The 13,682-nt window shown below is 40.4% G+C and overlaps 1 protein-coding gene across 9 annotated transcripts in view; it reads left to right on the top strand.

The window, feature by feature from the left end:
- Positions 1 to 13,682, top strand: part of PRKG1 (protein kinase cGMP-dependent 1) — a 466,811-nt gene that overhangs the window by 439,832 nt on the left and 13,297 nt on the right. For all 9 annotated transcript variants that reach the window (XM_080598462.1, XM_080598463.1, XM_080598461.1 and 6 more), the window contains 3 exons: positions 4,822 to 4,961; positions 10,540 to 10,629; positions 13,089 to 13,230. In XM_080598462.1, the coding sequence (XP_080454588.1) occupies positions 4,822 to 4,961; positions 10,540 to 10,629; positions 13,089 to 13,230 (372 nt within the window). The remainder of the gene's footprint in view (positions 1 to 4,821; positions 4,962 to 10,539; positions 10,630 to 13,088; positions 13,231 to 13,682) is intronic.

Here is a 13,682-nt window from a genome sequence, read left to right as displayed (position 1 = left end):
GACTGATTTTCTTTTACCTTTTGACAAGAAAATGTACTATTGTTCCACAAATGAAAAGGATTAGACCCTCCTACAGAGTGTCATTTCTAACAGAGGGCAAGAGCTTACACAGACTGACCAGGAGGGAGCCCAACCAGGATGGAGCCTGATCAGTAGTACCTATAGGTTTATCAGGATTCACTTTTTGGAGGATTTTTGCACTGACAAAGATGGTATGGGCCTGTGGTCTGCTATTGGTGGAGTTTTGCTGTTCAGCCTGCTTTGAATTCGGTTTAGCCTGTGCGAGAGGGAGAACTGCGAACATGGACCATGTGCTGGAGCACAATGACGAGGTGGCTGCATAATGGAAGGCTGAAGAATATCTGTGAAAGCAGGGAGAAGAGGAAGTATAACACTGTACTCAGTGTTACAGATTTAATTTGTAGTTTTTTCCCTGCCAGTGGGCCTTTCAGTAAAATATGCAACGTTATTATTTTCAGTGAACATGGACATTTACACTGGCCATGCTGTTTGCTCTTACTCTCAGTGCTCTACATCTCCAAAAGAGATAATTTTGCACTGGTGAAAGGGCAATGACTATGTAAAGACAAAGCAAGAAGAGGAATTAGAAAAGAAGGAGGGAAGGGACTAGAAATGCTTTTTACTTGCAAAAAACTGAGAGAGTTGGAGGCTGCTGGTTACCCTGTGTCAATCCTCTTGGAGAAAAATGATTGAAACCCAAGGCTCCAGCACGTCTCCACCAAATCAATAGTCCTGGGGCCTTTGAAATTTAAGATGTTGCTTCAAATTGTGTCAAAGCTGATCTCCTGGGCTGTATAGCAAAGATGGCTCCTTTGCAAACTGCCTGCCTTTTCCATTTCTCTAAAGCATTTAGGAGATTTTTGTGGTGGGTTTGTTTGGAAGGCTGAGCTTCCTGCCCAGCATATCCACCTCCCTCTGAGCTGAGAGACAAAATCTTTGTGGTTTTGTGGCTTCATGTGCTTTTTTTTTTTCATTATATTTGAAGGACAGGGTGTTCTTAGCAGCCCATTCTCAGCATCCCAACATTAATCCTGTATTTTAAAGTAAAAAGTGCAGGTGACTCTTGGATTTTTTTTTCAACTTTTGTAATTAGATTGGAATTAGACATGTTCTTTTTTCTATAAATTACCATGAGCTTAACATTAAAAATTACTGTTTATAGGAATAGTAGAAATGATCTGGAGATGGCCAGCTTTACATCATAAAAAAATAGTCATCACAGTCCCTCATTTGGCAGTGACAGCAGAAACTCCAAACCAAGGGGAGGACTAAGGCATGCTGGAGAAGGAGAAGTCTGCGGGATTTGTTGTCCAGGTGGACAACCAGCTCAGAGAAAAACATAGGAAGGAAAGTGATCCAAAATTTAGGCCTTAGATTTTGTACTTCAGCAGTATGTTTCAGTGCATCAGCACATTTAATGCAGATTAATCCCCCCATGCTCTCAACTTCTTGCAAATCCTCTGCATTATGAAGCATATTAGGAGAGGGAATGGAAAATTTATATAAATTCTCCTGTGGCATAAGGTCAAAGTCTCGCATTAGCTAATTGTAGCTGCTTGTTTGTTCCATATTTAAACATTTGTGTCAGTGATAACATTATCAAACGCCAAATAAAAATGCTGCCTTTTGCTTCCTTATAGTAATTTCTTTTCCTGTACTTCTTTTGAAGGTGTACAGGTAAGTATAGGAAAGCAGATTACTTCCTCAAAGTAGTCCAGGCATACATGAAAAAACAATAATCAAAAAAAAAAAAGAGAGAGAAAACTTTTCTAATGAAAGACACAAAAATTTGACAAGTAGTCAGAATACCTGTTATCAAAATGTTACACCATAAGTGGACAAATTTAGATTTATGCTTATTTCACTTTATAATTCTGGAATTCAGTGATCTGAGACTCCACCCAGTTGTCATGTTTATTTTTAACACTGACATCTAGTAAAGATTAACGTTAGAAAGAGAAATATGGATTTGTGTTTTGACTAAGTTTAGAAGTGCTAAATATCATTTTATTGAAAATGTTTCATGTTCAAACTGACTAACTAGTCTTCAAGTTTGCTAGCAGATCTACTTTCTTGGCTCCCTTGTTCATTTATTGTTTGTTTCTGAACAACCTAACCAAAAAAAATACACACTAAAAGAAAACAAATCTGATCTGTAACATGTGATATGGCTTTGCACAGACTTTTGTTTGAAATAATTTGCATGGCAGCTGATTACACTTCACTGGATGGGTGAGGTTGATGAGGCTGTCCAGCAATCTGGATTGCCATCCAAAGGAGGAGGGATGAATTCTCCAGAAGTATATTTCTTAATCATACTAAAGCTTAATGTTTTTTGGTTTTTTTTTTGCAAGATTTAGTAAATTTTGGTCACCCCAAGTTTTTCCTTACCTTCATCATTGCTTCATCCCCTGTGTCACTGCCCTAATCTCCCCATTCCCCTGAAACAGCCTGGTTTGATTTAGATTGGATAATGTCAAATAATTTAGTTCAAACAGTTGAATTAAAGTCCATATGCCATTTGTTTATTCAAAATGAAAGAAAAGAAAAAAAAAAAAAGCTCTAACCCCAAACCAAACACATTTTTATCACTTTCAGTCTGGAGTAAATGCAGAATTTCGTTCTGCTTTGAGCTGTGGTCAAAACATGTAGCAGAGCAGCATCGTGCAGCTCCAGTTCAATAAATAACCAGGGAGCTCAATAAATAACCTCAGAGACGAGGAAAAATGTTTTTCTTTGTTTTATGTGGATTGTTTAGGTCTTTGTACCCTGTCTCCATGAAGATTAAATGGCGAGCACAGGCTTCATGCAAAGATAATAATTATGAGTCTCAGTGTGAGATGTAGAATAGTGCCTTTGGAAAAAGAAGTTTCATGTGGGATTGGAAATGCTTGTGGCTGCAGGGAAAATGAAAAGCCACAAATATGAAGACAGAAACCCCAAGTGGTTTTAAAACAGGCAGATAAATACATGCATACATATATACATACATGCATATATGTTAATATATGTACTTGAGCACACCAATATTGCACCAAGCAGTGATTGCAAACCTAAAATCAGATCGTGGAACGGGAAGGTACTTCTCTGAAAGCAATAGCAAAATGGTGGCAAAATTGAGATGTCCACAGGTGTTTTGAGAAACATAAGAGCAATCAGGAAGTTCATTCCATCTTCAGATTTTCCTGACTTTATTAAATTCATTAGTCCTAAACCATGTCATACAAATTACACATCACAAAGTTCTGCAGCTTCTGTTCTCTAGCAGGCAGAGACAAGATTTATGGTGGTGATGTGAGCTATAATGTCTGCGTTTTGGGCCATTGTAGATGAAAACACTGAAACAGCATTAATGAAGAATTTGTAATGAAAATATTAGGCCATAGAAGGTGGATTCTCCTTTATTAGTGTATATTTCTTAATCACTTCTAGTTGTGTTGGGAATCTGTGTGATGTGTCTCTTTGCCATCTGAGAATCAGCTTTTTGGATCTGATCTCCTTAAGCTGTAGGTGCCTTGGTGTACATCTGGGTACCAGTCTGATTTCTGACAAAGACTTGCTGCTGTAGATGCCATCCCTCCTTGTATTTTCCCTGTAACCTGAACCATTACCACACAAATACAGAGGAAACTGCTCAAGGCTATGGTTGTAGAGGCAGCCTGGGAGAAGTTTTGAAGGTGTCACATCTCATATTTCTGTTATTAAAAAAAATATAAAGATAGACAATATATTAAATAAAATGCCGTTGCATTAATGTTGTCTCCTAACTTAAAAGGCAAGCTGAATTCCTGATGAAGCTCATGACAGACAAGATGTTGTCTGCTGGCTGAGGCCAAATTCCTGCAAGAAAACCAAAATAGAAGTCACCAAGTGGCACCTCTTACTGTAAGCGTAATGTTTTTCCCAAGCACTTAACTGGCAATATTATGGTGAGCAGCTGATGAAGGAATTTAGCAAACTAAGAGGCTTGGTAGGCCAGTGATGAGGCTGCTTTCTCATTTGGTGGTGACTAATAGGGGATGACCAAGATGGAAAGGATAGTTCAGTAGTAGTTTTCTTTGGGATTTGTACCTGTTGCTTAGAGCTAGCTGGGAATGGTTCAGGGTTCAGAAGTTACCACGGTAACATTGGCAAGCAAACAAACTACTCCCTTCAACCTCATCTTGGGAAATCAGGCTAAAAATAGGTTGCTGAGGCTTAAGGTTAAAAGTAAAGACGTGACAAAGCAGTGGTGTTAAAAAGCCAGCTCCACTCATCCCTTAAAAACATCCAAGGACTGCGTTTCCCTGCCAGAGGCGGTACATGTGTTACTAGTTATAGAAGGCTTTATGAAAGTTGTACATTAGCTAGCAGCATTTTCTGACTTGAAAATAATGCTGACAGTTGGGTTTTCCCTTCAACAATAAGTTTTGGAAATGGCTTTTCAATTTAACGGCATACCCTCGTAGCAAACAGCAGTACCTGGTGTAGCAATGGGTTAAAGTCTGTTTCATATTCAAATGAAGGTGATGCCTGAAGAGGTACGAAGAGAACATAAATATGGGGCAAAAGAAGAGTTTCCATTGGTGAAATGTTGGATTGTGCAGGAGGTGACCTGTGTGTGACGGCAGAAAACATGTGGCGGGAATGTTCAGGCTCTACAACCAAGCTCTTGTTCAAGTGCATTGTGCTTTTCCTGAAGGAAATTTGTTTTTCAACTTTTCTGAAGGATAGGTGGTGAGCCCATGCAGTTAGGCTGTCACAGCTTAGTGAGGGGATGTGCCTTGCTTCTAACCACTGCATTTGCCTACTTTACCCAAGGTCCAGTTGAAAAGTGAAGAGTCAAAAACGTTTGCGATGAAAATCCTGAAGAAACGTCACATAGTGGACACGAGACAGCAGGAGCACATCCGCTCAGAGAAGCAGATCATGCAGAGCGCTCACTCGGACTTCATCGTGAGGTACTGTCCCTCTGTCCCACACACTGCCGTGATGGAGCAAAGGACGGCCAGTCTCAGCATTTGATAAAACCACATAGGTTTTATCCATGCATCATTAAAAAAACACTTCATAGTGTTCCATAGCTTCATAGTATCCATACTTCATAGTATCCATAGCTTCCCTGCAAGTGACTGCAAATACAGCATATAGAATAAGTTTGTTTTTTTCCAGGAAAATATGAAATTATTCTGCCCATAGGGAATCGGGAATTTCTTCCCAAGCCTAAACTAAATCCATGTCTTAACTGATTTGCTTGGTCCCTGTGCTGTGCTAACATGGCTTTGTGGCTCCTGGAGCAAACACATTGCCATCCCAGATCATGGGCAGATTTGCTGATGCCAGCGTGTGATGCTCCACGTAGACATACACACTATGACTTAGTGTTGCCCCTGCTCAATAGGAATTTTCCTCTTTCTTCTGAATTTTCCATCTCACAAAAGGAAGCTAGAAGGCACGGTTTCATCTTTGGAGATCATGTGCTGTTATGCGAATAACCGGTTGTATCCATTGCATATTTAAGGTATATTAAGTAGACTTGATTCATTGTCCCTTGACTCATCTTGAGCAAACGCACTGAAGTTGTATGCTTCCTGAAACTTAAGCAGATGCAATTCTTCAGGGAACAAAACCAGGTGTTAGTCATTTTTGTTTGTTCTGACCCTAATATTGAAGATTTCTGATGCCTCAAGTTTATGAGTATCTGTCTGCAGGAAGGAGAAACAGTCCTTTTATATGTTTTAGGTCAGGATCAGAGTGCTGGGCGGTCAGGACCTCTGACGGGGTAATGCATTTCCCCAGTCTGGAGCTATCTAAAAGACAAACCTCATGTCTAAGCCAAGGATGCTTCATCCCACCCCCAAAGAGGTGGGCTGAAGCCCTTGGCTGTTGCTGGAAGAGATCAACCCCTCTCCCAAAAAGTGTTGGAGAGAGGCGTGCTAACCCAGGAGAGAAACCAAACCACTGTGACAAAATGTAAGGACAAGTGCGTGGCAGCGGCGGCAACCCATCAGCTGCTAAGGGGGTATTTCCTTCACAGGCAGAACCGCTGCGAGTGTTGGCCAAAAGCCTGGCTGATCCCTGGGATTCCCCAGGAGCCCAGGCTTCACCTGTGATTCATTGGTGACAACTGCACGCTGACATTGTACCCGGCTGCAATTTCCTTCACACTGTAATACTTGATTCACAAACATGCCCCCGTTACCTAGGCTAGAGCCAAATATACCTTGCAGGCTATTTCAGCCTATAGATCTATTTTCTGAAGCCTGAGCTGGCTTAATATGTTGGTGTAAAGAAAGGTGAAATGCAGAGCCAGCCGACCAGAGGGACATCTTAACACCATTTCCAGAATACCCACTCCTAAATAAAAAGCCTGAGCCTACAGACATTTGCTTATGGAGCCACTGATATTCATAGCTAATAAAAGAAATACACCGAAGTTCCTTATTTCTAAGTTTTTTGTTCTTTCAATAGGCAAGTGGGGAAAAAGGGTGCAGTGATCATAGGTCTAGGGCAGAATCACACAGAATTATAGGGGTTGAAAGGGACCTTGAGAGATCATCGGGTCCGACCCCTTTGCCAAAGCAGGTAAATGCTTTGAATGCTGAGAAACAGTGATAAGATGAACTTTGAAATGATCCCAGTCTTCTTCTTGTTCCAAAGTGAGCCCAAAATGGAAAAGGTGACAAGAAGACAGGATGAAGGAAGAACTTTTTCCAGTGCTTTATGGCCTGGCAGTTTCCATCAAAACTCAATTTTTGATTCAGTGCAGCCTTCACAGCATGCCAGTGTAGTGGACTTCAGTCAGGCTGAGTTATTTGCTGCTGCTATGTCTGGTCATATATTCCTGTTTTTCTGTGTCTGTCTCTAGCTATAACATCACTATATATGTTTATATGGTATTATATAATTATGTTACACTATTACTTGCATACGCATGTAAAATGACCTGTCCACTATTGACAAAGCAGGCAGTTCAGATGTAGGGCCAAACTGAATCCCTTTTTTTCTTTCCATATCATGCAATATTTCCTGTCCTTTACAGTAACAAGCCTCCCCTAAACACTTTTAGTACCCTTAGACATCCTGCACTGGGGAGGGACTTTCTAAACCACAAAGCCCAACCTTTTCTTATTGCAGCTGCTGGAAACTAGAAAATCTTCACTGGCTTATCAAACCCCATGCCCGCTTTTCCCTCTCACTTCTCCTTTTGCAGCTCCACAGGGATTTGGAGTTGTCTTCTACTTTCTGTCCTAAATTTATTCATAGCCTGTTTATATCCTTTTTTGGGCCAGGCCTGTAGCTGAGAATTTTTTTTCTGGGTACTACAGGCAGAGATGTTGCCATTTTGGTAGACTAATTGTGTTTTGAGATGTTAGGTTAAAGGTAGGTTTAAAATGATCTTGAATCAAGGACAACCTCTGGGATAACAGAATGGGAAAGACAGAATTCCTGAAGAATAGAATTGTTTTCCTAATTCTTCATGAAACTGTTTGCAAAAAATCTTGGAAAAGTGTTTCAGTTAGGTTTTTAAAATGCATTAAGCCAAGAAAAAAAAAAAAGAAAAAAAAAGCCAAATATCACTCAATAAAATTTACTCATAGATAAAGTAACAACTTTACAGAACAAAATGCTATGTGTGGATTTGGTAAAGGAGCAAGCAAGTGTTGAGCCACGGATGTCTGCAGCGGATCTGCAAATATTTAGATGAGTAAGAAAATGAAGAAAGGAATGAATTCCAATATTGTGACATTTCAAACTTATAACTTCTTGATCTACTGAAATACTGTGGTTTCATACTTCATGCTGTACATCTCATGTATAAACTTTGCACTTCTGTTAAAGTTGATAAACAATATTTGATTGGCCAGATTTGATGCCCATAAGATGTTCTGGAAAGTAAACTTTCAGCAGGGCTGCCTTAAGTAGAGAAAGTAGTGCTTTATTTCAGTAGCATTTAAATTAACAGGCAATCAAAAATATTTAATTATTCATATTTGGGGTTCTTGAAGATGTAGGTTTTCTGTAAACCTTAATGTAGATGAAATGATGGTATTGTAGTATAAATTTTCTTCTGTCCAACTGGCAAGAATATGATATTTTTTTCTTAAATCCATAAATTTTAAACATATGAAGTGGCCAATTAGTTTGATCCAACTTTTCTGAGATGCATAACTGAGGTTTTAAATGTCAACATAGGTAATATTATAGTAAGGGAAACTAAAACACAAGTTTGTTTTTTTCCATTAAATTTCATTGTGGCCACATATAGTACATTCTAGCTACAGAATATTTCACAGGTAGATAAGCACTGAGCATATTCTGTGATTTTTTTATTTTTTTAATCTTATGACCTCTAATGCATGTGAAAGCAGGGAAGAGTGAGATTGATTCAGACAGCAGTAACAGACCCTGTCCTAGCTTCAGCAGGACAATCAGCAAGTACCCAATGTCCTGCCCACATCACAGCTGCAGTTGTTGGAATTTTTTCTGTTAAACATGTTAAAAATGTATCAGGTAGCTGCTGCTAAGCTGTGTGCTGTGCTATGCAAACACACACAGGAAACAAATTCTGTCTAGCATCATGATGTAGAGGCATACCAGACCCAAGTTTTGCCCTTTACCTTAATATTTAACAGAACGCCTGCAAAATGAACCAAATCCTGCCTTTTTAAATATTTTTTAACCCCCTGGTCTATCATACGGCCTAGTCTTAAGGTGCCTGATGGGTTTCCTTTCCCTGACAAGCAAATTTCTTCCCCTCCCCTCTTCGCCTGTCTTCCTGCAAGTCTTTGAGATACTGCTGCCCACCTCAGAGCTTTGGGGGGAAAAATTGGTTCAATATTAAAATCAAATGAAGTAGCTGACATTGAATTCCCTATGTTTATTTCTGTAGTTTCATAGTTGCATTTGTTTAATATATCACATTGAGAAGGAATATGGGTTCATAAATCCTGGCCCATCTATCTCTTTAGCCAAATTTTCCTCCACATTCAGTCCCGGGGATAAAGAGGAAGGGTGCATTTAGATACCTAAATGTCAGCAGGTTCTCTTTAAACTTGACTAAATCAGTGGTTTTAAGTTCTGAAATGAATCACAAATTGGGCAGCACTTCCTTGAAATGGAAGAAGGAATACTGCAGATCTACAGCTGTATCCATAGCATGAAGAATAAGATGATACAGACATTATTAAAATGGTAAGAAAACTTATTTTTCAAGCAAATCTGGAAAGCCAAGTGTCAGGTTATGCCATTAGAAGTGTCAGACTTTATATTTAGTACTCAGAGCAATTGTAATTGCTTCTTTTGCTGTGATATACTTCATTAATTGAGTGATATCCAGCTGCCAACTGGTCACAAGCAGTGTTCCCCAGGGATCGGTATTGGGGCCCATCCTCTTTAATATCTTTACTGATGACTTGGATGAGGGAATTGAATGCACCCTCAGTAAGTTGGCAGATGACACCAAGTTGGGGGGAAGTGTCAATCTGCCAGAGGGTAGGAAGGCCCTGCAGAGGGACCTGGACAGGATGGGTCGATGGGCAGAGGCCAAGGGGATGATGTTCAACACGGCTAAGTGCCGGCTTCTGCACTTCGGTCACAACAACCCCATGCAACACTACAGGCTTGGGGCAGGGTGGCTGGAAAGCTGTGCAGAGGAAAAGGACCTGGGGGTGTTGGTCGATGCTCACCTGAACATGAGCCAGCAGTGTGCCCAGGTGGCCAAGAAGGCCAACGGCATCCTGGCTTGTGTCAGGACTCGTGCAGCCAGCAGGACCAGGGAGGTGGTCGTCCTCCTGTACTCTGCTCTGGTGAGGCTGCACCTCGAGTGCTGTGTTCAGCTTTGGGCTCCTCAGTACAAGGACATCGAGGCCCTGGAGCATGTCCAGAGAAGGGCTATGAAGCTGGTGCAGGGCCTGGCACACAAGGCCTGTGAGGAGCGGCTGAGGGCACTGGGGTTGTTTAGTCTGGAGCAGAGGAGGCTCAGGGGAGATCTCATTGCTCTCTGCAGCTACCTGAAAGGAAGCTGTGGGGAGCTGGGGGTCGGCTTCTTCTCAGAGGTAACTAGTGATAGGACTAGAGGGAATGGCCTCAAGTTGCGTCAGGGGAGGTTCAGGTTGGAAATGAGGAGACATTTCTTCTCAGAGAGAGTGATTAGGCATTGGGATGGGGTGCCCAGGGAGGTGGTGGAGTCACCGTCCCTGGGGGTGTCTAAGGAAAGGTTGGACATGATTTAGTGGGTGACATTGGTGGTAGGGTGATGGTTGGACCAGATGATCTTGGAGGTCTTTTCCAACCTTAATGATTCTGTGATTCTATGACTCAAATTCCCATCTTTTTCTGCTGAATTATTTCCCATGCGATACAAAGGACTGATGAGAGATTGAAATGATCTTCATAAATTCAGCACTAGCTCTGTAAGATCCCCCCAGTCTTGTGGTACTTCCTGGGATGAAGCACACGGTCTGTGACAAGTGGGAACAATTGGCACCTTGACTTTTACAGTCAATGTTGTACTATTTTCTTGTTTTCCAACGCTAGGCTCTACAGGACATTCAAGGACAGCAAGTACCTGTACATGCTGATGGAAGCTTGTCTAGGTGGAGAGCTGTGGACAATTCTCAGGGACAGGTGAGTTTTAAAAAGTTATTGTCATAAAAAGCTGAATATTTTTTAACACGCCTTCAGATAACCAAGGGTCTTTTTCATGTGCAAAACCTGTCTTACTGTGTTATGTTTAATTTAAGATCCCCAGAAGATGAGGAAATAGTTTAATATTTCTGTTCCTATGCAGTTGACTAGAGACAAAGGGAATCCAATTGTAACTGGGAATACCCTTAGGACTGATTTAGGTTATTTCCAACATGTACAAGGCTTTATATAAATGGAGACTTAGCTCAAGCTACTTTCTCATGACATCTCTACAAACCTGGAAAAGATACAGAAAGTAATGGTGGTAATGATGATAATCATGTGATAAATTGTATTCATGATGTGTCTTCATCTCTGAAGGGTATTGTGTTCACACCAGAAGTACTCCATACCCCTGAATAGTTGATGGTTTATTTTAATGTTGGCCTTTTCTGATCACAGAGATTGCAGCTGCATTCTCGGTGCCCATGCAACTGTTTCTCATGTTTGGGAGCCTGTCTGGAGGTTCAGGCCCTTGATAGGAAAATGGGGGACTGTCATAAGGGTGTCAGAGACTTTGGGCACCATGTATGAAGGCAGGCAGTGACCCTGCAGGGTGCAACCAGGGGTTGCAGTAGATGCAGTGGTGATTTCACTCTCACTTTAGACTTGCAAGATATGGTTGAGAGATACAGTCCTTCCAGCATAGCACCTTTATGCATTGCTGACCTGGCCTTAACTGTGGACTTAAAAAAATTAGTGGCATTAATCAGATATCACATTTGCGAATAAAATCCATGGGAAAGTGCAATTTAGAAGTAAAAAATGCAAAGTCCTTCGAAGACTTCAGAGAAATCAGTATTTCCCATCCTGTCGAAAGACCTGCATTTTTCATTTCAGTGTATGAAATTCTGTCCCCCCGACTATGAATAGCAGCCTCCACATCTGTCACAGAGACATTGCAATAAGCCATAAACCATAATAAACCATATCTATTAACATTTCTTAATGCTTATGAAGCAGTCAGGTATAATAGCAATGAAGACCACAGGAAATCTCAGGAGGAAATCAATAATTCTTTGTGGGGGTTGGGTCCAGCTATATTAAGGGCCATTCGTCAACGTGGGACACAGGATCATGCATTGAACCTATAGCTTAGCATTATGTGATTGGGGCATAGAAGTGCCATGGAAAAAATAGTCTGAAAGCATGTAATTAAATACTGCATCGTAATGCACAAGCAAATGTGGTCCTGGTATTTCCTGTCTTTGGAGGATTTGACCTTGCAGTGTTTTGTTTTTGTTTTGTGTGTGTAGGCAGGAGGCAGGTGGAATGTGGGTTGTGCGGGTGTACATGGTTCGTACACATAACACAACGGCAGGGCAGGGAAGTGTGCGAGCAATCACATATAAATATGCAATAGAATCATAATTGAAACATGATTTAATTAAATTTGGAAAGTGAAAGAAATGCATTGGAAAGATTGATCAAAAAACATGTATGAAATTATTTTTAATTAATTATCCATACAGAATTTTTATAATTTTTCCTTCTCCCATAACCATGCCTTCTCTGGACCATTAAAAGGAGAAGAGTAGCAAAGTTAGCAGGTGCTAGAATGTATCCTTCATCTTTGTCAGAGCCTGATAATTCCATCTTCAATTCTCTTAGCTTTAAATTGTGGTTCTACTGCCACCTAGCTTAGATGCGCTTCTGAGCTCAATGTGCTCCAGCCAGAAGCTCAAGGCAGGTAGCAGAATATACTTTGCTTTTGAAAACTGCTTACAAACTTGTACTCAAATGAGGATCAGAAAGCACACTTAATGCTGAATTTACGATTAACACTTCAAGTCCCAGCAAATGCATTTTTTCTGTCTTTTGTCGCAGTTATGAACATGAGTATGGGAGTTCTTGATCTTCACAGTTCAAAATCCTTTCAGCGCCTAAAAGTCAAAGATTATAATAAAGAAATCACCTTTTACATAGAAGACACTTACTTATAAATTTCAATTCTAAAAGATGTAAATATAAAATAAAAATTAGAGTATTTTAGATTTAAACATTTGATATGAATGTCAATTGAAGGCAAAGAAGCTAACTTAAAAAATAGAAATACATGTAAATTTATCTGAAAAAGTCAGTTTAGCAGCAGTCATTTTCCAGGTACTGGGTGATTCTACTGGACCATATGGATATTTTAACAGTAAGATGAAGTCCAGAAAGGGAAGAGATTGGATCGGCTTACAATACAGTTTTAGGTTGTTAAGAAAAAGAAATTCTAAATATAAAGAATTGCTCTAGGTAGAATAAATATAGGTTAACTACAGCTAGAATAGCTCACCTCTTGCAAAAATCAAGCCCTTACTTTATGTCCATGATGGTGATAATGACCTGTAGAAACAGCTCAGTCCTGTACCTAGAAATCACTTTATCATCTTTCTCTTTCTTGTTTTACACAGAGGTTCATTTGAGGATTCGACAACCAGGTTTTACACGGCATGCGTAGTCGAAGCTTTTGCATATTTGCATTCCAAAGGAATAATTTATAGGGACCTCAAGCCAGAAAACCTCATTCTGGATCATCGAGGTTATGCCAAACTGGTAAGTGCCTGCCATGTCTGGTTTTGCCAAAAAAAAATATTTAAATTAAAGACGCCATTCCTGTCTTCTAGTACTGGACAAGTAGTGTTACGGGTAGAGAAGATGGAATTATCCACAGAGGGTCAGAAAAAAGTCCACACAACCCAAGGTCCAGTCTCTGATGGTGGCCATCAGTAAATTTTGAGATACGATCAGGGCCAGAATATCGTCACTCATCACTGGGATGTTTTCCCAGCCTCCAGCAGAGTGAGGCTGTAGCTGAGCTGGAAAACGCTAATTCTGGCTAACATTTGAAATTCAGGGCTGCAGTCTGGAAGCATTTAGAGAAGAGCATCTGGAGAAATCCATCTAGTTGTTTTGGAGCTACTGAAAGACAAAAGGATATCGTTAGGAGATGGAGAGGACTTGCATTTGTGAGCTTCATAGGTGTCAGGTGAAATTTTTTTTGCAAA

This window comes from Anser brachyrhynchus (genome assembly GCF_964034855.1).
Source record: "Anser brachyrhynchus genome assembly, chromosome: 6".
In the NCBI taxonomy this organism is placed as follows: Eukaryota; Metazoa; Chordata; class Aves; order Anseriformes; family Anatidae; genus Anser; species Anser brachyrhynchus.
Note: the sequence above shows the minus strand (reverse complement) of the source record. Positions and strands in the feature narration are given on the sequence as shown.